Source organism: Notechis scutatus, unplaced genomic scaffold, assembly GCF_049901735.1.
Source record: "Notechis scutatus isolate UNSWTSFEM ecotype Mainland unplaced genomic scaffold, rNotScu1.2 NSCUSCF28, whole genome shotgun sequence".
Lineage (NCBI taxonomy): Eukaryota > Metazoa > Chordata > Lepidosauria > Squamata > Elapidae > Notechis > Notechis scutatus.
Window position 1 is genome coordinate 173,355 of NW_028263152.1, and position 25,467 is coordinate 198,821.

The 25,467-nt window shown below is 49.0% G+C and overlaps 1 protein-coding gene and 1 long non-coding RNA gene across 2 annotated transcripts in view; one reads left to right on the top strand and one right to left on the bottom strand.

Annotated features, from left to right (window-relative positions):
- The window catches only part of LOC148128527 (uncharacterized), a 184,451-nt gene that overhangs the window by 54,029 nt on the left and 104,955 nt on the right, over positions 1-25,467 (bottom strand). The gene's annotated exons all lie outside the window — the stretch shown is intronic.
- LOC148128529 (vomeronasal type-2 receptor 26-like) lies at positions 8,724-10,811 on the top strand. Its single transcript, XM_087948858.1, has 2 exons — positions 8,724-8,858; positions 9,718-10,811. Exon 2 carries the CDS (start codon positions 10,085-10,087, stop codon positions 10,625-10,627), a length of 543 nt encoding a protein of 180 aa, XP_087804984.1. The 5' UTR covers positions 8,724-8,858; positions 9,718-10,084; the 3' UTR covers positions 10,628-10,811.

A 25,467-nucleotide genomic window follows, 5' to 3' on the forward strand; every position in this document is an offset into this window, starting at 1 on the left:
CATTTCCATACCAGCACAGTTTAATATGCATATTCATCTTATCTGTTCAACTTCATATCTTTTCCCAACTTCTCTTTATTTCTCCCTTTCCTCCCATTCAATTATATTTCTTTTGCCTTAAATTGTATATATTCATTATATCCATCTGTCTTATTTAGAATTTCATTATTCTCTTCCAACATTCTTCTAACGTTTTGATAAACAAACAAAACACAAAACATAAATACATAAAACTTCTTTTTGGAAAGCGGCTTACCCCGGGAAACATCTTTTTATACAGACATAAATCAAGTTCATGCTCACTTAATATACTATTTCATATCTTATTTAGCATTCTATATTTTCTATATATTTTCTCTCTTCATTCACTCTCTTAATTCTATTTTATTTATTTCATCTCAGTTTAAATAATTATACTTGTATCTTTTGTCCGTTCTCTTTCAATTATCTATTTTTCTTTTCTTTCTAGTACAATATTTCTCCTGTAATCACTGGTTGAAGTATGACAACTTTTTATCTTTCCCCTAAATTTAACGCTTAAAATAATACATACTTTCCATGCTGATTCTGCTTAGTACATTCTAAGTATCACATTTTAGAATAATAAAACAAAAAAAAGAGAATTAAGTTTATAAAATAGTAAAGACAATATTCCATAGAAAGTTAAACTCCATTGTTAAATCTTAAACATTTTTATACGTTCTCTTTAATGCATTATTAACTCATATAATATTTCAGTTTTCTAACTCAATTTCAAATACTAATATCTACAATACAATCTTATGTACTTTTGCAGAATCATTTTTTAAATTATTGTTTACCCTTTATCTCTGAAAAAAACACCTGTTTTTAACATCTTGTTTTAAATCTTTATGACTTCTCTTTCCTTTTTCCCTTCCTTTCTTATCAATTCTAGCCTTTTTACCCCCTTCTCTCAAACTCCACTCTCTTAATCTTCCCTCTCTGTTGTATTTCTCTTTTCTGTTGCTTTCTGACATTGTATCGATTTTTCATCTTATTTTTCCCTTTCTTGGTTGCTTTTTAAGTTCTGAATTCTCCGTTTTCTTTCCCCCATTTCTCTTTTCTTCTTCAAGTGAGATTGTCTGTCCATTAAAGATGGCTTCTTCTCCTTCATCCCAGCATTCTTGTTGTTGTATTTCTTGGTAGGTAGAAATCGCCATTTCTAAAAAGTGAAAAATAGATCCAGAAGAGCCCTTGCCTTCTTGTTCCTCTTCTTTTAGTTTTTGAAATTCCATTTGCAATTCTTCAACCGATAGTGCCATTTTTTCTTCTTCTTTTTCTTAAGCACAACCCAAATGTTTTTAATCCTTCAAGAAATAGTTCCCAAAATCCAAAAGTCATAAAGCAATCCAAATCAGAACAAATTGTTTCATTTAGCACTTTCTTCTTTTTGTATTTTTCTTCCTGGGGTAAAGTTCAATTACACAGTCCCAAACTAATTTTTAGAAGTCTTATTGTCATTTATTTCTAATCTTGTAAGCTGCAAGCAGTCTCCTTCAATACAATCTTAAAATAAATTCTTTACCTCTTCCCTCCCACTTATAGCAAAAAAAGTTTTAGTTTTTAATTCCAATGTTCACAAATCTTTTATCCTCTTGGCTTTAAGTTTAAAATTTAATTACCTTCTATGCCCAAGCAGGTTTTTCCGATTTCCATCAGCTATTTCCATAGGGAGGGAGAGTGAGAAAAATAACTTTCCCTTTCCCTTTTCTTCCGCCGCTTTCCAATCTTCTTAGGAAATAATGTATCATTCAAGCAATTAAGTTTCCAGGGTTTTTAAAAGTTCCTTGTTGTCCCGGTTCAGCCAAAAAACTTTCACTTTCTCCAACTTCCTCCTGCACAATCTTACCCGGCTGCAGACTTCTTTGTGGCGGCCATTGCTGACCGCCGCTCCACCGCCTAGGGAAAAAGGAGTTTAGCCAACTGAGGAGGGGGTTTGCGATACTTCCAAGCCCCTGCCCGGATCTCCTCTCTCTTCGGTTGCCTCTACGGGGCAACCATATCCTCCAGATCCAGCTGGATCGGAGGCACTTCGGCAGTGAGTGCACCAGGAACCGTGCACGATTGCGGATTCCTGCCACCGCAGAAGCCTGCAAACCAGAAGTTTTTTGGATTGCTCCTTCTTTCATCACCACATCTCAGCCTTGTTTCCTTTCAGCAAGAAAAGCATATTTGCTTCCCACAGATGAATTTCCAAATCTGGAGCTCTGAAACTTGGAGCCGAGTCCTTCTTCACGGGCTCATTCCCAGCCCTGCAGAGGAGCCTCTTCTCCCCTATGATGAAGGGAAAGGCAGGGGATTTATTTCTTCCTCCCTCTTGGCTCCCCAGGGAGTTTTCCAGCTGCCACCTTGGAAACCAGTCCAGTGAATGGAAAAATACAAGGAATAATGCAGAATTATGTCCTGTCCTGAGCCAGGAAGCCCTGAATATGGAGAATTCCTGGCTTGGCCTAAGATTTAGGCCTTGATTGTCCCTGCATAATTTCAGACTCTGGCCCTCCTGCTCTCATGGCCGCTTTCCCCCTTGAGAGGTTTCTTTCAAAAGGGGACACATCACTCCTGCAAGACTCATTTCAGTCCATTTCCAGGTGGACAATTTAAAATAAATCCTCATTTTAATCCCTTTTGACCCAGGCAGCCTCATGGGCGCACCCAAAATCCAAGGCCTGAATGGCCCCTTCGGTCTTCTCTGGTATTAGAAATCCCTCTTAAATTCTAAGATTCCTCCCTCCCTCCCTCTCATCAAAGCCATTGCGTAAAAGTGGGGAGGGATCCAATGTCCAGAGCAGAACCGGGTGGCCAAATTCAGGAGTTGAGGGGGTCGTTTCCAGTGGAGGAAACCTCCTCGGGGGCATCTTGTTAGCCAGCTTGATCAGAACCGCTGGTGCCTGTTGCCCTTCATCCCACACTTGCCAATGAAGGTGACTGGCATTCCTCCATTAGACCTTTGTCACCTGGAAAGCATCCACCCACCCCAAGAAAGCAACCTGGGGGGAATATCTAAGGTGACACTTTCTGAGTGGCACTTCCTGAATCCAAGACTGAGCTCTTCCCTCCTTGAATCGCCTGCCATGAGCCCAGTTCTCCAGGGGTCTCCCAGAGGGGGGAAAAGACCAGCCAGGACCTGCAGAGACCTTCAGGCATGGAATGGCCTCCCTGGGAAGGTGGAGGGTTCATTCCACCTGGGGATCCCTAAGGAAGGGCTAGACAACCACGGGGGGCGGCCTTCCCAGCCACACAGCCAGGAAACCACCCGAGGAGGCGGCTGGGGAGAAGCCCGGCCACTTCTGCCTCCCTCTCTGCCTCTGGAGCTCCCCTTCCCCCCTGGGCTGCCTGGGTGGGAGCCTCTCCTGTTAGATCGGGTACAAAGAGACGTGAAACCAGTGCACTTCAAGTTCTTTATTTTATGTTAAGATTTGTACAAAATCTTGGAGCTGCGGCAGCCCTTCATATAGGGATTGCTCGCGGCTTGTCGGCCAATGATAGGACTTTGAATCTCCCACGATTGGCTCGGCCAATCACGGTTGATTCTTAGAAAGCCATTCAGTAGACCAATCAGCATGCGGTCCGTTTGGACCAATCAGATTTCAGTTTTTGGGGTATGTTAATATAGAACACCCCTCCCCTTTTGGTTCAGTCCTACGTAACATGGTCACATAGTTGTGCAAATAGGCGGGCTTCGTGCCTGCCTATTTGACCTCTTGTGATTCAGTTGATGTTTGGTCTTCGACCAGTTCGGACGGACTCCTCGCCGCTCTCATCCCTCTTGTTTCTGCTTTTTAGTCATGGAACCACCTGGAAGGGTGAGCCGGGCCTACATTTAGAAAGGATAGTGATAGGAGGGAATGACTTTTGGGGGTTGGAGGAGAGATTCTGCCTGGGGAAGAAGCAGATAAGAGGAGGAAACCTACAGCTGCATAGAAAAAAAGGGTCGGTGGGAGATTTGTACTTTCTGGCTCCCCAAACCTGTCAGTGCAGCATTACAGCGAAGTGGGCCTAGCTCAGGTTTCCTGTCTGGGCTTCCTGGGAGAGGATCACTCCCTGGACAATTTTCTTCTTCAGAAATCCGTGTTTCTGATAACCAGCCGGTTGCTTTCAGGGAGTTCATAAATCTCCTTTTTTCTGTTGTTCAACTATATTTTGTCAAAATCAAGATTAAATATTGAAAAAGGGTCTGGGATAAGAAACAAAGTTTTCTGCTTTTAAAATTGCTGCATGTTCCCATTCTAGTTCCATCCTTTCCTGGAGAAGAATGAGTTTGTCAATACTTCGGACCGTAACTCTACATGGACCCAAATGGAGAGGTAGCAGCAAATCTGCTCATTTGGGGCTTCTTCGCTCTTTCCAGGGATGATCCCAGGAGAGAGACTCTGGCATATTTTAAAAGACAGAGACTTTCTATCAGGCAAGATGTTCTTTTAGCGCTAAAGTTGCTTAACAAGGTAGGAGAAAATTTGGTGTCTTCTCTCCATTTTTCAAAAGCCTGAGGTCCCATTTCAAGAGGGCTGATGCTATTCCCCAAAGGTGGTTGACCTTCACCGAGAATTGAATCTGGGCAGTAGAAAGCAGATTTTTCCCTTAGGCTGCTTGGGAGGCATCGGTATTGTTCCATTTTGTGGACCACGTACAATTAAGGGTCTCCATCAAACGGGTGAGAATCCCACAAGGGCTGGGGAATGTGTCCCTAGTAGCTTCTGGTTGTTTGCTCCTTGTGCCCAGAAGAGCAACCAAGGCGGCAATTCTGCGGACCGTGGCCTGAATCCAGGCTTGGACTGTATCGGATGGGATTGAATCGTGAGTGGACGGAGGTCCTTTTGGCCCCATTGGGGAAAGAAGCTTCTTCTCGTGCTGCTTGGGGAAAAGTGTCCCCTGAAGGGGCAGCTCCATAATCTGGGAGGCTTCCATCAAGGAGGCCAGACCTGGCCAGAGCTCTCCATGCCTCCCTTTCACCCTCCCTGGGATGGAGCAATGGGCCTTCTGCTCCTAGGAAGCAGCTCCAAGGCTTTCAGTTCACCTGAAATTATCAAGATTGTTCTGATATCACACCTTAAAATTATGGATGTAAGAAGAGGGGAGAAATGCATGTTAATGGGGTCATGGGAAGGAACCGGCTGGTTATCACTTAATGCTGAAATTCTTTTCTCAGTTCCATCCAGGGGTGGGATTCAAATTTTGTAACAACTGGTTCTGTGGGTGTGGCTTAATTTGTGGGCATGGCTTGGTGGCCATGTGACTGGCAAACCAAATACAAGTGGTCCTCGCTTAATGGCCAGTTGCTTAGCAAGTGTTCCAATTTATGACTGATCTCCCCAGAGCTCCTTGACCTGTTTTTGGAGTTTTGACAACCATAAACACAAACACACACACACACACACACACACACAACCTTCTAACCCTGCTATTCTTTGATTCTGTAAGGATCTCCTGCTGGAGCAGGGTGTTGGACTAGATGACCTCCGAGATCCCTTGCAGTCCAGCCCTAGATTGCTGTGCTGCTTCAAAGAGTCTTCTGAAGCCAGGGTTTGTGTCCTTCCTTCCTCTCCTTTTCTCTCTCTCTCTCTCCCTCCCTCCTTCCATGTACTTATCTATCCATCCATATATCTCATTCACTTTCTCCTCCCTCCATCTCTTTCTTTCTTTTTCTTTCTTTGCCCCGTCCTTCCATCTCTCCCTTTCTTTGTCTATCCATTTTCCTCCTTTTGCTTCCTTTCTCTCTTTATTTCTTCTCTTTCCTTTCTTGTCTCTCTCTTCCTCTTCTCTCATTCCCTCTTTTTCTCTTTCCCTCTCTTTTCTCTCTCTTTCTCCCCTCTGTATCTCTCTGTCTCTCTCTCCTTCTGCCTCTTTCCCTGTCTTCCCCTCCCCCCTTGTGTGTGTGTGTGTGTGTGTGTGTGTGTGTGTGTGTGTGTGTAAAAGAGAGGCATGGGTAAGTCTGACCAGGTCTGGTCTCTTTAAGAACCTCCCCAACTATGAACCGGCCCTTTCAGGGGACACTTTTCCCCAAGCAGGACGAAGCTTCTCTCCCAATGGGACCAAAAGGACCTCCACCCAATCATGATTCAAATTCATCTGAATTCAGGCCCTGGTCAACAGAATTCCCTTTTTTCTTTGCTAGTTTGGGCACAAGGAGCAAACAAACCTGAAGCTCTTAGTGACACATTCCCCAGCCCTTGTGGGTTTCTCACCAGTTTGAAGGAGATACTAAACCATAGGTGGTTCACAAAATGGAGCAGTGCGAGAAGGTAAGGGTGACGGTGGGGGATAGCGAAGTGGCCGGGTCCCTATCTTCCCCTCTCTCTCCCCCACTCTGTGTGTGTGTGTGTATCTGTGAATGTGAATGTGTGTGTGTGTCTCTGAAAGCTGCGGCATGGCCAAGCCAGCAAGCTCTCCTTGGTGCTCTTCGCTACTTCTTTCATTTCTTCTTTTTCGAATCCAGACTGGCTAAACAACGATTGCCAGACTGCGGTGGAAGCGCCCATTCGGGTGACCCTCCTTCTCTTCCTCCTCTCGCACCTGGCAGCTGTGGATGGATCAGGAGGGTGCAGTTGTGTGGGGAGATGCTCGCTCCTCAAGTGAGCATCCACCCACCCCGTACTTGGTTTTGCTGTGCTTTGGCATTTGCTTGAGGAGCATCTCCCCGTGTGCATGCACCCTCCCAGCCCTGCCACAACGGCCGGTTATGAGAGGAGGAGAGAGGAGGAGGAGGAGGAGGAGGAGGAGGAAGAGGAGGAGGAGGGAGGAGGAGAGGAGGAGGAGGAGGAGGAGGAGGAGGAGGAGGAGGAGAGGATCGCCCGAAGGGATGCTTCCACCGCGGCCTGGCGATCATTGTTCAGCCAGTCTGCATTCCAAAAAGAAGAAATGAAGGAAGTAGCGAAGAGCGCCAAGGAGAGCTTGCTGGCTTGGCCATGCCACGGCTTTCAGGGAGACACACACATACAGAGTGGGGAGAGAATCAGGAAGATAGGGACCAGGCTGCTTCACTATCCCCACCATCACCCTCACCTTCTCAGGGCAGGCAGGAGGGAGGGTGAGGGGCAGGGCCAGCCACTTCAGCAAGGTGAAGAGGTGGCGACCAAGCACACGCGAGAAAGAAACCTGGGAACGGTGGCTCCTAAAGGGCTTTGAGGTCGGATGGCCTGGAGCAGCTGAGATCCGAGTGAGCATTGTACCACAGGTTCACCTGATCGCCCACTTCTTTGGTGTTGGCTTTACGGAGCCGCAGAGTGAGGTCTTGGTTGACATGTGACAGCAGTGTCTTTAGCTGTGCTTGCTTGTAAGTGTCCAAATAATCTGGTGAAGATGGCGGAGGAGTCACTCAGGTAGACCTCCCCCATCCGCAGTCTTCCTCCTGCACAAAAGGCCATTCCCTGAGCTAAGAAGGCAAGGAGCTGCGGCTCAACTCACCCAATCCCTAGGACTACCCCAAATGGTCCCAATTTGGCGCATAGAGGGCAGCTCCCCCTGGCAATCCCCCTTTCCCTCAGTACTCTGACTTCCTGTGGCTCGCCTCCAGCCTGAACACCAGGTTGGGCCACCAGAAGGCCACTTCCTGCTTCTCAACGGCGCTCCTGTGCCGGCCACTGCAGGATCTCTAAAACTCTTTCCCCAAATTCTCCATCAACTTGAAATGACGACACCTGTTGCCGACATGGGTGCGACCGGGCTGCCGGTCACCTTTACCCCCCCAACCCACTTGCCTTTTGCCACTGCCCCCTGGACCCCTAACTCCCAGCAGATAAGGCCCAGCACCTGTGGTGAATCCCAGCTAAATTACGCTGTACCGGAGGACAGGTGGAGAGGCTCATGTTCTCCTGCTGCTGGGAAAGCAAGAGAGTCATTTCCGGCACAGCAAAAAGTTTGCAACTTCCCCTCCAATAGGGAAATGGGTGGCTCTGGGCAGCAGAGAAGTAGCCAGCTTGAATCCTGTTTCTCTCTGCCGCCCAGAGCTGTGCCGGGAAAGACTCTCTTGCTCTCCCAGCAGTACGAGAACACGAGCCTCTCCACATGTCTTCCAGTACAGCGAAATGTAGCTCAGGTTCCCACCAGTCTGCATCTCGCCCCCGCCTGATTCACCACAGATACTGGGCCTTACCTGCTGGGGGTGAGGGCGGTGGGTGGTGGCAGCAAAAAGGCAAGTGGGGTGGGTGGGTAAAGGTGACCGGCAGTGGCAGGTAGGTGACTGGGCCCAAGAGCTTGCAGAGCCTCACTCACCCAGGAGATCAGGCAGGACCACAGCGGAAGGCATGCAGCAATGGCTGGACTGGCGAGTGGGCAAAGCAGGCTGCAGGCGATGCCACGCATGCACGATAAGGACTGACTGGGAGCGGAGGGGAGGGGCGGGCAGAGAGGGGCGGGCCAGTCAGTGGTGCGATTTGTTGGTTCTCTCTGAACTGCAGAATCATAACAACTGGTTCGATAGAACTGGACAGAACCAGTAGAATCTGACCCCTGGTTCCATCTCTCCAGACTTTTCTATTTAATAAAGTCCTTTTTTTTTGGCAATGTGAGATGCCAAAAGCAAAGAGAGGAACTAACGGAAGAATCTTCCAGAAGTTATATCTCAAACCATTTGGAAATAGTGAGAGATTTTGTATTTACTTAAGTGAAGACCAGAGGCTATCTAATATCTTGCCTAATATCCATTTTTACCTCCATTTTCCATGGATGGAGAGTCCACATATTTCCTTTGGCAATCCTGTTTTTTTCTGCTCAGTCCTTTCCTCAATCTGAATGTGTGGAAAGTTGTCATCCTGGATTTGTCAAGAGGGCTCAAGAAGGAGAGCCAGTTTGCTGTTACGACTGCATTCCTTGTCCGGAGGGGACCTTCACCACTCAGAAAGGTGGGTGACACCAGAGGAAAATGGGAGGCCTGGTGGAACTGGATCCATCCAGAACATTGTCATGAAAGTGTGAATTAAAAAACACTTTGAAGCTGAATTGATTTATTGTTTATTTCCAAAATGCCCCATTTCTTATCTAAACAGAAGAGCAAAAAGACTGTGAAGGAAGGGCTGGATAGAGAGAGGTGGCTGTGGCAGATTGGACAAGCTTTACTACTGCCAGAGAAAATATTTCTTCTTTTTAGCTTGGATGTGTCCTTCCTTCCACATTTACTTCTCTAGGAACACCTGAGTTCCTTGAAACACGAGGAATTGTTTTAGGTCCACCTCCTGAAAGGAGGATTGCAATGCAGTCTACATGGGTTCCCTTTGAGGAACACTGAAAAGGTATTGCTGATATACGAGATGCACAATGTGGTGGCATGGATAGTTATGCCTGTTTCTGGCTGCACCCGTATCACCACTGCTCCAATGGCCATTCCAAATTATTTGCAACAGTCACTTGATCTGCCAGCCACCTCTGAGGCAAGTATGACAAGAATTGCCATCTTGCACGTAAGTTTCTCTAGAAAGATTAATTGATTCATTATTTTCCTTTAGTAATGGAGGTTCCTATCAATATTCTGAACATTACAAAGGAAATATTTCAAGTCCAAACCTTCCTCAATTTCATAGCCTATCAAAAATATACTGTAGCTATATTTTTTAAAAAAGTGATACACTTATTTTTATCTCTGGAGATATGAAGAAATCCATCCCGGAAAATGCTCCTGATAATCACTTGTTCCCAAAGAATGTACAATGTATCTTGAAATGCAAAGGACAAAGAAATACGGGGTTTTTTTTTTTTTTTTCTCAGATACAGAAAAATGCACCAAATGTCCAGATGATAAATACCCCAAATAAAAAAGAGTCCAATGTATCCCCAAAGTTATAACCTTCCTGTCTTATGAAGAACTTCTGGGCATCATCCTGGTTTCTTTTGCCCTATTCTTGTTCCTAACCACAGGCCTTGTTTTAATCATCTTCATTAAATACCGAGAAACTCCCTTGTCAAAGCCAACAACCGGGACCTCTCCTACATCCTCCTGGTCTCCCTCCTGCTTTGCTTCTTGTCTTCTTCTCTCTTCATTGGTCAAGCAAGGAAAGCCACCTGCCTTCTCCGACAAACGGTCTTCAGCATCATCTTCTCAGTTGCCGTTTCTTCTCTCTTGGCCAAAACCATCATGGTGGTGCTGGCCTTCCTGGCCACAAAACCAGGAAACCGAGCAAAGAGATGGTTGGGAAAGAGCTTGGCCAACTCCATCATCCTTTCTTGTTCTGCTGTCCAAGTTATCATCTGCTCCATCTGGCTGGGAGTTTCTCCCCCCTTCCCTGACTCTGACCTCCACTCCCAGCCTGGAGAGATCATCCTGCAATGCAATGAAGGGGCTGTTGTCATGTTCTACATCACCCTCAGCTACATGGGCTTCCTGGCTGCCATCTGCTTCGTGGTGGCTTTCCTGGCCAGAAATCTGCCTGTGGCCTTCAATGAAGCCAAGCTGATCACCTTCAGCATGCTGGTCTTCTGCAGTGTCTGGGTGACTTTTGTGCCCACCTACCTGAGCACCAAAGGGAAACACATGGTGGCTGTGCAGGTCTTCTCCATCCTGGCCTCCAGTGCTGGTCTGCTGGGCTGCATCTTCATCCCCAAGTGCTACATTATCCTTCTGAGGCCAGACCTGAACACAAAGGAGCAGCTTACAGCCAGAACAAATGTAAAAACATAAGACATAACACTGTGACATTTAAAGAATTGTAAAATTTCCTTTTATTTCAAAGTAGACACTAATTATTTCAACTTAGATAGTGTGCAGGAATCAAAAAATCATGCCTACATTTTTCAATGGGAAATGTTTGAATGACTGTAATCCTTGTAACTCTCTCCATCTCAATAAATCTTGCTAAAGGGAACTCTTAAAATCATTCAGAGGAATTTGTTGTTCAGCCACTGCCAATGAATTTGATACCTTAGTCATACTGACAGCAGCTAAAAGTGTATCTATGAGAGAATGAATAGGAAAAGTGGTAAGATGGCTTGTGTGGGAGCCAAGCTCCAACTATGTTGTTTGACAATCTCCATGAGAGCCATTGGCCATCCCACCAAGCCAGAGAAGGCAGAGGTCTCCAGGTCCTCTTGCTTAGATGTTCTCATCCAAGGAGACCTAGTTAGCGCCCCTTTCCCATAGCTGCTCTGCCCTGTGAAAGAAGCTTCTCCATGAGATCCACCATCCTCTCTCCATCCCCTGATTAAAGTCGGTTCTTTTCCCCAATGCTTGAGCTAGTTGAGACCGGAGTCCAGAAGATGCAGAAGGAGGAGAAGCCCCACGGGAGAGTCAGGCTGCATCCTGACGAAATTGGGCTCATTGTGGCTGCACCGTGTGAATAGTTGCAAGCAGGAGTTTGGGGCGTCTCAAACTCCACCAGAGGAAAGAGGGTCTCTCTCTCTCTCTCTCTTTCTCTCCAAGGTGGGAAGCCCAGCAGTGCAACCCTTGAAGGCTTCACCTGGGGGTTCACCTCAGTCCTCTGGGGGTGCTTCCAGCCCCGGAAGCCCCAGAAATAAGTCCTACCAAGGACTTTGCTCCAGGCTCCCTGGAAGCGAGCAGAAGTGGGGAGAAGAAAGGTGAATATTCTGACTAAGAGATCCTGAACGTCTCTGGAGATAAATTTCAAGGAACTATAAGGCAATAAAGGCAATCCTCCACTTATGACCACAATTTTTGTTGCTAAGTAAGTTCTGTCTCATTTTACCAACTTTTTTGCCTCGGTTGTGAAGCAAATGAGTGCGGTGTTTAGTTAAATCATGCGGTCGTTAAGCAAGACTTCCAGTTACCCCAATGACCCCAAGGTACTGCAAGTGTCATAAATACATGCCTGAGTTTTTGTCACGTGACCATGGGGTGCTGGAATGGTCGTTAGTGTGAAGACTGGTCATAAGTCACTTTCCTGAGTGCCGTTGTAACTTCAGTCACCAAACAGATGTTTGTAAGTGGAGGACTCCATGTTATCCTCAGAGCCGTTTTTGACAACGAGGCTCCTGCCCTTAAGATCCCATCAGAATGGAGCCAGAAGGGACCTTGGGGTCATCTATTCCAACCCCCTGCCCAAGCAGGAGACCCCAGACCATTCCATGCAAAGGAGTGTCCAGGCCTTCCTGGAAGACCTCCAGGGACAGAGCCCCCCACTTCTGAAGGCAGCCTCTTCCCCTGGTCCATGGGGGATCGAGGGCTTCTGGCCTGCTCCTCAGGGGCGGCTGGAGGGACAGGAGAGGCCTCGACTTCATCCTTGAATCCCCCCATAAAACACGGAGAAAAGGCTGACATTCTTGGTCCTCCTCCTCTGGGGAGAGAGCCTTGCCAGGACCCCTGGCCTCTCTTGCAACCCCAAGGAGGAAAGGCTGCCCCTCCCCAGCCTTCCCCCTTCCCCCAGCTTCCTTCCAAGAGGGACCCCGGGATCTCCTCCCAAGGCCCCCAGGACCACCGGGAATCGGATTGGAGGGGCAAAGCCAGCCGCCATCCTGGCAACCAGCTGCCTCTCCTGGGTTGCTGCTTCCAGGGAGCCTCACTCTGTTGCCAAAGGCCCCTGGGGGTTTTGCCAGAGCGAGGGGACCCTCCAGCCCCAGCCAGGAAAGCAGCGGAATGGGGTGGGGTGGGAAGAAGAGAGGAGACACCCCCAGCCTCACACAGGTGCAGGGTTGGAGGTATTAACCTCCTTGAAGATGGGCAAAAAGAAAGGCCACCCATTGAGCCATTGCACCCTCCGTGTCCTGGCCAAGCGGGAGATCCCACATGGCTCCAGTTGCAACCAGGGTCTTTTTATCCAGGGTGATTTGGGTGGGGACCCTGGGTGGATGAGGGAAGGTCCAGGGAGGAAGGAAGGTTGTCTCCCATATTCACTGCAGGACCTTCAGGGACGGACAGGTTGCTATCAGGTTGGTTTTCATCCCCAGGCTGCAACTTCCAATTTTGGGGATAGTTTCGGTCTGATACAGCTGCTGCTTCGGGACACCCCTCCCTTGCCTCCCCATTTTGGGGGTGGGCCCTTGACTTCCCCCAAATGGCCCAATGTGCCCCAGAAAAGCATAGAGGAGACCCAGCCTGAGACCCGCTGGAGGGTTGGCTCTCTGGGAAGGGACCCTGAGCCCACTGAGGGTCTCCATCTGCAGGGAGCCCTTTCAGGAGGGCAGGAAACCTGGGCATGAACTAGCCAGGATTGCTCCTTCTTTAAAAAAACAAAAACAAATTTTATTAATTTTAAAAAACAATACACCAACAAACAAAACGTAGAATAGTAACATAGGACATCTTTTCTAAAAAAAACAAATAGAACATTTTATTTAAAGACAGAATAATTCCAAATTATCACATTTCCATACCAGCACAGTTTAATATGCATATTCATCTTATCTGTTCAACTTCATATCTTTTCCCAACTTCTCTTTATTTCTCCCTTTCCTCCCATTCAATTATATTTCTTTTGCCTTAAATTGTATATATTCATTATATCCATCTGTCTTATTTAGAATTTCATTATTCTCTTCCAACATTCTTCTAACGTTTTGATAAACAAACAAAACACAAAACATAAATACATAAAACTTCTTTTTGGAAAGCGGCTTACCCCGGGAAACATCTTTTTATACAGACATAAATCAAGTTCATGCTCACTTAATATACTATTTCATATCTTATTTAACATTCTATATTTTCTATATATTTTCTCTCTTCATTCACTCTCTTCATTCTATTTTATTTATTTCATCTCAGTTTAAATAATTATACTTGTATCTTTTGTCCGTTCTCTTTCAATTATCTATTTTTCTTTTCTTTCTAGTACAATATTTCTCCTGTAATCACTGGTTGAAGTATGACAACTTTTTATCTTTCCCCTAAATTTAACGCTTAAAATAATACATACTTTCCATGCTGATTCTGCTTAGTACATTCTAAGTATCACATTTTAGAATAATAAAACAAAGAAAAAAAGAGAATTAAGTTTATAAAATAGTAAAGACAATATTCCATAGAAAGTTAAACTCCATTGTTAAATCTTAAACATTTTTATACGTTCTCTTTAATGCATTATTAACTCATATAATATTTCAGTTTTCTAACTCAATTTCAAATACTAATATCTACAATACAATCTTATGTACTTTTGCAGAATCATTTTTTAAATTATTGTTTACCCTTTATCTCTGAAAAAAAACCTGTTTTTTAACATCTTGTTTTAAACCTTTATGACTTCTCTTTCCTTTTTCCCTTCCTTTCTTATCAATTCTAGCCTTTTTACCCCCCCTTCTCTCAAACTCCACTCTCTTAATCTTCCCTCTCTGTTGTATTTCTCTTTTCTGTTGCTTTCTGACATTGTATCGATTTTTCATCTTATTTTTCCCTTTCTTGGTTGCTTTTTTAAGTTCTGAATTCTCCGTTTTCTTTCCCCCATTTCTCTTTTCTTCTTCAAGTGAGATTGTCTGTCCATTAAAGATGGCTTCTTCTCCTTCATCCCAGCTTTCTTGTTGTTGTATTTCTTGGTAGGTAGAAATCGCCATTTCTAAAAAGTGAAAAATAGATCCAGAAGAGCCCTTGCCTTCTTGTTCCTCTTCTTTTAGTTTTTGAAATTCCATTTGCAATTCTTCAACCGATAGTGCCTTTTTTCTTTTCTTTTATTTCCTTAAGCACAACCCAAATGTTTTTAATCCTTCAAGAAATAGTTCCCAAAAATCCAAAAGTCATAAAGCAATCCAAATCAGAACAAATTGTTTCATTTAGCACTTTCTTCTTTTTGTATTTTTTCTTCCTGGGGTAAAGTTCAATTACACAGTCCCAAAGTAATTTTTAGAAGTCTTATTGTGATTTATTTCTAATCTTGTAAGCTGCAAGCAGTCTCCTTCAATACAATCTTAAAATAAATTCTTTACCTCTTCCCTCCCACTTATAGCAAAAAAAGTTTTAGTTTTTAATTCCAATGTTCAGAAATCTTTTATCCTCTTGGCTTTAAGTTTAAAATTTAGTTACCTTCTATGCCCAAGCAGGTTTTTCCGATTTCCATCAGCTATTTCCATAGGGAGGGAGAATGAGAAAAAAATAACTTTCCCTTTCACTTTTCTTCCGCCGCTTTCCAATCTTCTTAGGAAACAATGTATCATTCAAGCAATTAAGATTCCAGGGTTTTTAAAAGTTCCTTGTTGTCCCGGTTCAGCCAAAAAACTTTCACTTTCTCCAACTTCCTCCTGCACAATCTTACCCGGCTGCAGACTTCTTTGTGGCGGCCATTGCTGACCGCTGCTCCTCCGCCTAGGGAAAAAGGAGTTTAGCCGGCTTAGGAGGGGGTTTGCGATACCCCCAAGCCCCTGCCCGGATCTCCTCTCTCTTTGGTGGCCTCTACGGGGCAACCATATCCTCCAGATCCAGCTGGATTGGAGGCACTTCGGGACTGAGCGCAGCAGGAACCGTGCACGATTGCGGATTCCTGCCACCACAGAAGCCTGCAAACCAGAAGTTTTTTGGATTGCTCCTTCTTTCATCACCACATCTCAGCCTTGTTTCCTTTCAGCAAGAAAAGCATATTTGCTTCCCACAGATGAATTTCCAAATCTGGAGCTCTGAAACTTGGAGCCGAGTCCTTGTTGACGGGCTCATTCCCAGCCCTGCAGAGGAGCCTCTTCCCCCCTATGATGAAGGGAAAGGCAGGGGATTTATTTCTTCCTCCCTCTTGGCTCCCCAGGGAGTTTTCCAGCTGCCACCTTGGAAACCAGTCCAGTGAATGGAAAAATACAAGGAATAACGCAGAATTATGTCCTGTCCTGAGCCAGGAAGCCCTGAATATGGAGAATTCCTGGCTTGGCCTAAGATTTAGGCCTTGATTGTCCCTGCATAATTTCAGGCTCTGGCCCTCCTGCTCTCATGGCCCCTTTCCCCCTTGAGAGGTTTCTTTCAAAAGGGGACACATCAGTCCTGCAAGACTCATTTCAGTCCATTTCCAGGTGGACAATTTAAAATAAATCCTCATTTTAATCCCTTTTGACCCAGGCAGCCTCATGGACGCACCCAAAATCCAAGGCCTGAATGGCCCCTTCGGTCTTCTCTGGTATTAGAAATCCCTCTTAAATTCTAAGATTCCTCCCCTCCCTCCTCTCATCAAAGCCATTGCTTAAAAGTGGGGAGGGATCCAATGTCCAGAGCAGAACCGGGTGGCCAAATTCAGGAGTTGAGGGGGGTCGTTTCCAGTGGAGGAAACCTCCTCGGGGGCATCTTGTTAGCCAGCTTGATCAGAACCGCTGGTGCCTGTTGCCCTTCATCCCACACTTGCCAATGAAGACGACTGGCATTCCTCCATTAGACCTTTGTCACCTGGAAAGCATCCACCCACCCCAAGAAAGCAACCTGGGGGGAATATCTAAGGTGACACTTTCTGAGTGGCACTTCCTGAATCCAAGACTGAGCTCTTCCCTCCTTGAATCGCCTGCCATGAGCCCAGTTCTCCAGGGGTCTCCAAGAGGGGGGAAAAGACCAGCCAGGACCTGCAGAGACCTGCAGGCATGGAATGGCCTCTCTGGGAAGGTGGAGGGTTCATCCCACCTGGGGATCCCTAAGGAAGGGCTGGACAACCACGGGGGCGGCCTTCCCAGCCACACAGCCAGGAAACCACCCGAGGAGGCGGCTGGGGAGAAGCCCGGCCACTTCTGCCTCCCTCTCTGGCTCTGGAGCTCCCCTTCCCCCCTGGGCTGCCTGGGTGGGAGCCTCTCCTGTTAGATCGGGTACAAAAGAGATGTGAAACCAGTGCACTTCAAGCTCTTTATTTTATGTTAAGATTTGTACAAAATCTTGGAGCCGCGGCAGCCCTTCATATAGGGATTGCTCGCGGCTTGTCGGCCAATGACAGGACTTTGAATCTCCCACGATTGGCTCGGCCAATCACGGTTGATTCTTAGGAAGCCAATCACGGCCGTTCAGTAGACCAATCAGGATGCGGTCCGTTTGGACCAATCAGATTTCAGTTTTTGGAGTATGTTAATATAGAATACCCCTCCCCTTTTGGTTCAGTCCTACGTAACGTGGTCACATATTTGCGCAAATAGGCGGGGCTTCGTACCTGCCTATTTGACCTGCGCGGTTCAGTTGATGTTTGGTCTTCGACCGGTTCTGACGGACTCCTCGCCGCTCTCATCCCTCTTGATGGAACCACCTGGAAGGGTGAGCTGGGCCTACTGCGATAGCTCCCTCCTGGTCTACCCGGGCTGGTTGAGCTGCCAGTTCCGCTGTTCCCGCCTGGTCTTTCCAGGCTGGTTGAACTGGCTTGGCTGCTCCTTCCAGGTGAAGCTCCAGGTTGTTCGTCTGCCAATGGTTCGTCATCTACCGGTGAGTATTACTGGTTTATTTTGGCTTGGGGGTGTTCGGTTTGTGTTTTAGGATTTTCTTTTCCTGTTTGTTTATTGCTTGAGGTCCCCCCCCCTCCGGTTTCTTTATTAGTAACTTTTTGCGGTGTTTGCGGGCTGTCTGTGTTGTCGGTGGCTATTCTTGACCTTAATTGGTTGATGTGCCATTTCCAGCTTCGTCCATCATCCGTTTGTAGCCGATATGACCGGGGGCCTGTTACCTGTGTTATTTTTGCAGGTACCCAGAGCGGGTCCCCTGTGAAATTTTTGCCGTAGACTGTGTCTCCTGTGTTAAATGTTTGGTGTTTGTTTGATGAGTCTGGGGGTTTCTCGGGGTTGTATGTGGGGTGCAGTCTATCTAGCTGGGATCGTAATTTTCTGCCCATGAGTAGTTCTGCTGGGCTCTTGTTGGTCGTTGTGTTGGGTGTTATGTGTTGTATTAATAGCATTTTATTTATTTTATCCTGCATGTCCCTGGTTTTGATTTTTTGTATGGTGTTTTTTGTGTAACGGACCATGCGTTCCGCCCGCCCGTTCACCACCGGATGAGCGGGCGCTGTCAACGCATGCCTTATGCCCCGTTCTGCCAGGAATTTTTCGAATGCTAGTGTGGTAAATTGTGGCCCGTTGTCTGACACTAGCACGTCTGGTAGGCCATGGGTGGTGAATAGTTTGTTTAGCTTTTTGATAACGGCCTCCGTGGTGGTGGATTTCATGGTGCTTACCTCCAGCCAGTTGGAGTAAGCGTCGACCGTTATCAGGAATGTGTGTCCCTTGGTAGGTCCGGTGAAGTCTATATGGATCCTGGACCATGGTCCCCTGGGGGTTTCCCATTCCAGGATTGGGGCGGAGGGAGGGTTTGGTCTGGTCTCCTGGCATTTCCTGCATGAGGCTACCCAAGTCTCAATCTGTTTGTCCATTCCTGGCCACCAGGCGTAACTCCTGGCCAGGGCTTTCATCTTAACTATGCCCGGGTGCCCCTCATGCAACATGGACAACACCCTCTTTTGTAGAGTTTCAGGGATCACAACCCTGTCCCCCCAGAGTATGCAACCCTTCTGTGTAAAGAGTTCGGTTTGCCGGTTTCGAAAAGTTCTAAATTGTTCACCGCTGTCGTTTTCTGGCCACACTTTTTCCACCCAGTTCAAGACCTGTGCCAGACGTTTGTCTTTATTAGTTTCTCGGGCAATGTCTGACGCGGTCAGGGGTGGGTTGGGTAGTGTCTCTATGTGCAGCACTGATGTTGTGGGTGCCGGGTCATCCTCCAGGTCGGGCAGGGGGGAGTGGCTCAATGCGTCTGCATGCGTGATGTTCTTCCCGGGTCGGTGTGTCAGCTGGTAGGTGTAGGCGGCAAGGAACTCGGACCACCTTGTCTTCCTTGTCATCCATGTTCGGGGTGGCCTTGTTCCCTGCCAGTATCCCTAGCAGGGGCTTGTGGTCAGTAATAATTGAAAAGGTCCTACCGTATAGGTATTCATGGAACCGCTTCATGCCGGCAATTACTGCTAGGGCCTCCTTGTCCAGCTGGCTGTAGTTCCTCTCCGGCTTGGATAGTGTCCTCGAGAAGAAAGCGATGGGTGCTCCTCTTCCGTCCGGCAGTATGTGGCTGAGGATGGCTCCGACGCCAAAGGGTGATGCGTCGCAGGTCACGGTTAACCGTAGGGTCTCGCTGTATTGGATGAGGACTGCGTGTGATGTTACCAGGTTTTTTATTTGTTTGAATGCATTTTCCTCCCGCTTCCCCCAGGCCCAGGTGGCTGTTTTGTCCAGCACCCTATGTAGGGGTTCCGCTACAGTCGCCTTCTGGGGCAGGAAAACATTATAAATGAGTCCAAGAAAAGCCTGCAGTTCAGTCTTTTTCCTAGGTCTAGGGGCTTCTTTGATGGCTTTGAGCTTTTTTTGTCTAGGAGGTACCCCAGGAATTCAACTTTCTCTGTGCAAAGTTGACATTTTTCCTTTTTAACTTTTAGCCCGGTGTCTTTGAATTTCTGCAAGACCTCCCTTAGGTGGCTTTCTAATTGGGTTTTATTTGTAGCTGACACCAGTACATCGTCGAAATAGGGTACCACCCCTTTTATTCCTAGTAATAGTCTGTCCATCAGGCTCTGGAATACCCCTGGTGCCACGCTGACTCCAAATTGGAGCCGTTTGCACCGGAATGCCCCTCGGTGGGTTACGATGGTTTGAGCCTCCGCGGTCTCGGCATCGACTGGCAGCTGCTGGTATGCCTGCGCCAGATTGAGTTTTGCGAAGACCTTGCCTTCCCCCAGTGAGTGCAGAAGGTGCTGTACCACTGGGATGGGGTAGGCACTCGGCTGCAGCGCATGGTTGAGGGTGGCCTTGTAGTCAACACCGATCCTTACGGACCCATCCGGCTTGATCGGGGTGACTATGGGGGTTTCCCACCGGGCATGGTCTATAGGCTCTAAAACCCCTTGCGCGATGACCTTGTCTAACTGCTCATAAATTTTGGGCTTGAGCGCGAATGGCACTCGCCGTGGCTTAAGGTAGATTGGGGCAACGTTCGGGTTTAGGCTGAAAGATATTGGGGACCCCCAGTACTTGCCTAGGTCGCCGTTGAAGACCTCCTGGAAGTCCCTCACGAGCGTTTCCTCCCAGTCCGCCTCGGCGACGTGGTTGATGCCCGTCACCTCGATCCCCAATGGTGCGAACCATTGCAGTACCAGCAGGCTTGGGCGGTCTTTGTTCACAACAGTGAGCGGAAGTACCTCTGTGCGCCCCTTGAAAGTTATTTTAAAATGTCCAATCCCGACCACAGGGATGCAGTTTCCCTGATAATCTTTCAGGGTCAGCTTCTGGTTTTCTAGTTCGCTCCTGTGGATGGTAGGCACCAGGCGCTTGATTGTACGCCAGGAGACCATGGAGAGGTAGGATCCGGAATCTACCTCCATCTCGCATGGCTGGTCTTTGATGCCTACCTCCATGTGCATTTTCCGGGCGTTGAGGGTCGTTGAGTGCCCGATGATGACCGCCTGATGGGTCTCTTCTTTTCGCCGGGCCTCGCTAAATCGCTTGTTCCGCCTGTCCTGGCTCCATTGGCTCTCGGCGTGTCAGTCTCTGGTCCTGGGGGGGAGCCGTCTCGTCATTGGGGGCTGCCGTCTCGTCGCCGGGGGCTCTGGTTCCTCTTGTTCTGGCACACCTTGGCAATGTGCCCCCGTTTTTCGCAGTGCCAACAGATGGCATTGAGGAATCGGCATTCTGTGGGGATGATCGCCTCCACACCGGGCGCACTGGAACCCCGACTTACAACCTCGCCGATCCCGCCAGACTCATTCCACCTGTAATTGATGGATCTCCTCCTCATCATCCTCGGTGTCTGAGAAGGAGTCGAGGTCTCTGTGGTGTGTGGTGGTGGTCTTGTGGCTGGCCTCAGGACGTGCTTCCGGGGTTGGTGCTGTCTCCATGGGTGTGGGTCGGTCTGCTGCATTCATCTGCTGCATCCGGGCTGCGGACTGCTTGGTGGCTTCGGCTGCCGTCGCTTCGGCGATGGCCTCAGTGACTGAGATGTCTGCCCTTGCCATCAGCCAGCTCTGGAGGATGGGGTCCCTGAGCCCGAGGACCACGCGGTCTCGCAGGGCCTCGTCCATGTCGATGAAACCGCACATGCCCCCGAGGTCCCTGAGTGTGGCCACGAAGTCGCTGATGCTCTTGCCCTCTTTCTGATCCCTCCGATAAAATTCATGCCGTTGGATGAGGTTGGGCACGGCGGGGGCGTAGTGGCTCCGCAGCAGCTGGTCGAGGTCGGGCCAGTCCATCTCTTTCATGTCTGCAGGTTTGGTTAGGGCTTTGGCCATCTTGAACACTGCGGGCCCGCAGTGCATCAGGAACACGGCCCTCTTCTTCTGTCCGTTGGCATCCTTTAGATTTCTGCTCTTGAGGAACATTAGGAATCGGTCAATGTATGATTCCCAGTCCTCGGCAGCCTGGTCGAAGGGTGCGGGTGGTGAGGTGTTGCCGGCCATTTCGTTGGGGTTTCGGCGTCTGTTCACCACGTGCTCTGTTGGTCTCGGTGTCTCACGATCCCACCCTCGTCGCCAGTGTTAGATCGGGTACAAAAGAGACGTGAGACCAGTGCACTTCAAGCTCTTTATTTTATGTTAAGATCTGTACAAAATTTTGGAGCAGCGGCAGCCCTTCATATAGGGATTGCTCGCAGCTTGTCGGCCAATGACAGGACTTTGAATCTCCCGCGATCAGCTTGGCCAATCGCGGTTGATTCTTAGGAAGCCAATCATGGCTGTTCAGTAGACCAATCAGGATGCAGTCCGTGTGGACCAATCAGATTTCAGCTTTTGGAATATGTTAATATAGAACATCTCCTCTCCCAGCCTGCAAGGATCCTCCTACTCCTCCCTCCATGCAGGGAAGCTCCTCCTGCTCTGGGTGATGGGGCTGCCCTGGGCGGCTGGGGCTTCCTACCCCCTCTGCTCACAATCTCCTCTGCTCCCCCATCCTGTCTCAGACCCCCAGTTCTCCCTCCTGGGCCAAGAGGTGCATGGGAGTGAAACCCCCCACGACTGGAGACCTGAGACACAGGGACCCCCAAGGGCACCTTCAGAGCCTCGGAGGTAGGGAGGCCGAAGGGGCCGCAGAGCCCACTATAAGTGCCGCATCCCCACAACCAGAAGACCTGGGGCCTCCAGGCGCCCCCCAACCCCTTTTCTTCGGGGGCCTGGCAAGAAGAGATGTGGGGCGCCCAACGCAGGGCAGCCTGGAGAAGCCCTTGAGGCAGCCTCAAAAGGCAGCCCTGAGACCTCCAGACAGACAAGGCAGGAAGTCCTCGCCATGGAGCCCAACACTTGTGTTGCTGGGGGAGACGGTTGTTAAATGAGTTTTGACCCACTTTATGACATTTCTGGCCCCTTTTGCTAAGCGAATCACAGCAGATGTTAAGTCAGCCAGACGGTTCTTAGCTGCATCCGGCTTCTCCACTGACTTTGCTCGCGAAAGGGGATCATGTGACACACACCCGGGGACATTGTGGCCGTCATACGTGTGAGACAGTTGTCTAAATGTAAATCCTGGGACCCCAGGGAGGCTGCCAGGGCTGCCAGTGTGGAAAGGGGCCCTAAGTCATCTTTCTCAGTGCCACTGTGGCATTGAATGGTCACTAAATGGAACAGCTGTAGGTCGAGGACCCTCTGCCAGGAAAGAGCGAAACCGTCACAAGAGGGAGGGAAGAGGAGGATTCCCTGATAAGTCCTGGCAGAGCTGCAGGGAAGTTTCTCCCGGCCTCCTCTTCCTCCTCCTCCTCCTTCCACCCGATTCCCCTCCTGCCTCTTTTCCCTCCATCCATCCATCTTCCTCCTCTGCCTCCCTGGGAAAGAAACGGCCTGGAAGCCCCTTTGGGGTTCTGAGGGAAATGAGCTGGACATCCGGAGGGGCAGAGCTCCAGGGGTTCAGCCTGACCTCCCTGATTTGGGGGACTCCTTTCACCCGGAAAGCCATTTCCTGACTTCTGAAAGGATCAAGAGACTCTCCTCCAGCCTCGGCCCTTCCTTCTGGCCGGGACCAGGAGCTGGTGGGCTTCACACCTGGGGGAACAGCAGCCCCCACCTGCCAGGTGCAAAGCTGGCACACCAGACTCGGATCCTGGCAAGAGATGCAACCTGGGGACCCTCACCCCATTCACTCCCCCCCTGCCCTGGGCCCCCATGGGGCAGATCCCCCACCCTGCCCAGCAAGGCCAGAGGGAGCCCCCTCCAGGGGGCGCCCCACTTCCCAGAGCAGGAGGAGGAAGAAGCCCCTGGCTGCCCCAGGGGGAAATTGGCAGCAGGGCCCCAGGCTGACCTCCCCTCCCCCCTGGACCCCACCAGCCCCACCTGGCCTGCAGGTGCCCAGGGCTCACCTGGGAGCTCCACCTGTCCCCCATCTGTGATGCCAGAGCCGCTCTCCCAGCCAATCCCAAGGAAGGCTCCTCCCTCAGAGGTGGGCTTTTTGATAGCACCTGAGCTGCCCAGACCAGATGGGAGGGGCTCCCCCTGCCTCCCTCTCCCCCTGCCCCCTCCCTCCCTGCCCTCACTGGGGAGGGGGCAGACCCACTGCAGACCCCCCTGGCCCTGCAGGACCCCTGCGTGCCCCCTCCTCACAGCACAGTCCCCTGCCAAACCCTCTCCGAATCCAGCCCTTTGGAGGCTGCTTGACCGGTGAGGAGGAAGCCAGGCCCAGAGAGGCCCCTCAGCCTCGGCCAGATGGGTGGGAAGGTGGTCTGGAAGCCCCCAGGGGAAGCCGGCCCAGAGATCTTGGCCAGGCTGCTCAGAAGCCGTTGCCATTGCCTCTTTCCCAGGGCTCCGAGAGAGCGGCTGGCCCAGAGCCTCCTAGCTGGCTTGGCTCCCCAGGCAGGACTGGAACTCAGCCCCCCCGGATTGAAGCCCCAGCCACCCAACTGACTCTGGTGGGATCCACATGACCCTCTGAACCCGGTCTCTTCCCCAGTGGCCGCATTCACATTTGCACCTCTGTTGAAAGGCTGTCAAAATGCCTTTCTTCTGAGGATTCGATTTTCCCACTGGGAGAGCTCCGGCGCAAGGATACGGACAACTGCTTGAAAGCTGGATCTTTTTATTTTTCAGGAAGGCGAGAGATAGCAAGAAGTCTGCGTTCCTGGGCTAGCTACCTTCGAATGGTAAGTCCCTGATTTTTATACCCTTTTCTCCTTTTGTGTGAGTGCTTGTGTTTGTATTTCTTCATGTTTTAAATCCTGTCAGGGGTTGTCTTTCTTCCGCCAGAGGGTAAACCCGGGTGCGGAAGGCAAACTTTGCGGGGTGGTTTGATTGTTTTATCGGTTTCGTCCTAATCTTTTTTAGCTTAATGGTTTCTTATATTTGTTTTGTGGCAATCTCCTGTCTGTCTCCTTTGTGATATATTTTGTGCCTTTTGTCTGTTTGTTTTGCTGATTTGGCATGTCTTGTGTTTGTAAGGGTTTTCTTTTCTTTCTTTCCCTACTTTTCTTAATTATTTGGGCTTTTGTCTAAGGGGCTTCTTTAATACCTTTTATTTGATTCCTTTTCCTATGCAAGTTTGTTTTATGGCTGGCCTGATGTTCCCTTTGGGCTTTTCCTGCTTGGGTGACACCACTGTCCTCGTGAAGTTCCCTTTCCACACCTCTTAACCATGGTTTGTTTCCCGAGGTTGAACCATTTGGCCGAGTAGTCAGTGGATGATGGGAACTCGGAAGAAGATGAATTCCTGGAAGAGAAGCTGATCAAGAGGAGATACACAGGCAGGCCTCGACTTCCAATCATTCATTTAGTGACCGATCCAAGTTACAACGCACTGAGAAATGGAACTTAGGACCATTTTTCACAATTAATGACCTTTGCAGCATCAAATGCAGGGATCAGAATTCAGGTGCTTGGCCACAGTTTCATGTTTATAATGGCACCAACATCCCAGGGCCATTGTGATCCCCTTTTACAACCTTCTGACAAGCAAAGTCAATGGGGAAGCCAAATTCACTTAATGACCGGGTTCCTAACATCAACTGCAATGATTCATTTAATGACTGTGGCAAGAAAGGCCATCAAATGGGACAAAACTCACTTGATGGATGTCTCTTAACAACAGAAATGTTGGGCTCAGTTGTGGTCATAAGTTGAGGACTACCTGTATTGGGGACCCTTTTCTTCTGGCGAGGACCCCATTCACACAACATGCTTGACCAGGCCGGGGTCCTCGCAGCCCCCCTGAGAGAAGCCAGAGGTCCACATGGAGCCTCCTCAAGGCCGGTGAGAAACCCTGGATGACCATAGCCCCCCTCCTCCCTCCTCTGGGGTCTCCCTGGGACAAACCCAGAAGTTGGGGTGGGCTTCCTCCCCTCTGGGCCTCACCCGGCTTCGGTCAGACATGGCTGGGAACCTCCTGGAGGAGAAGAGAGTCTCATTGCACATCAACCTGGCCCTGAAAAGCCGCAGCTTGAACCCGGAGCCACCCAGGATCTGGTCTGCAGGCCCTGAGAGCAGAATCTGAGGGAGGTTCAGGGAGAGAACTTCCAAGCGGTGGACCTGGGATACGGGCCTTCCTCTGCTCCTCCCTGCCAGGGTGGGCCTGCCTGTCCCTTCAGTTCCCCCTCCCACTCAGCTCCCCGGTTACCCTTCTGGGCCAAGAAGTCCCTTATTAATGGACTATTAATGTCTCCCCCAGTGAAGAAACATCCTCCCTGAACAACGGATG

Coding starts and splice junctions, on each gene's coding strand:
- LOC148128529 (XM_087948858.1), top strand. CDS start 10,085: ATGGTGGTGCTGGCCTTCCTGGCCACAAAACCAGGAAACCGAGCAAAG.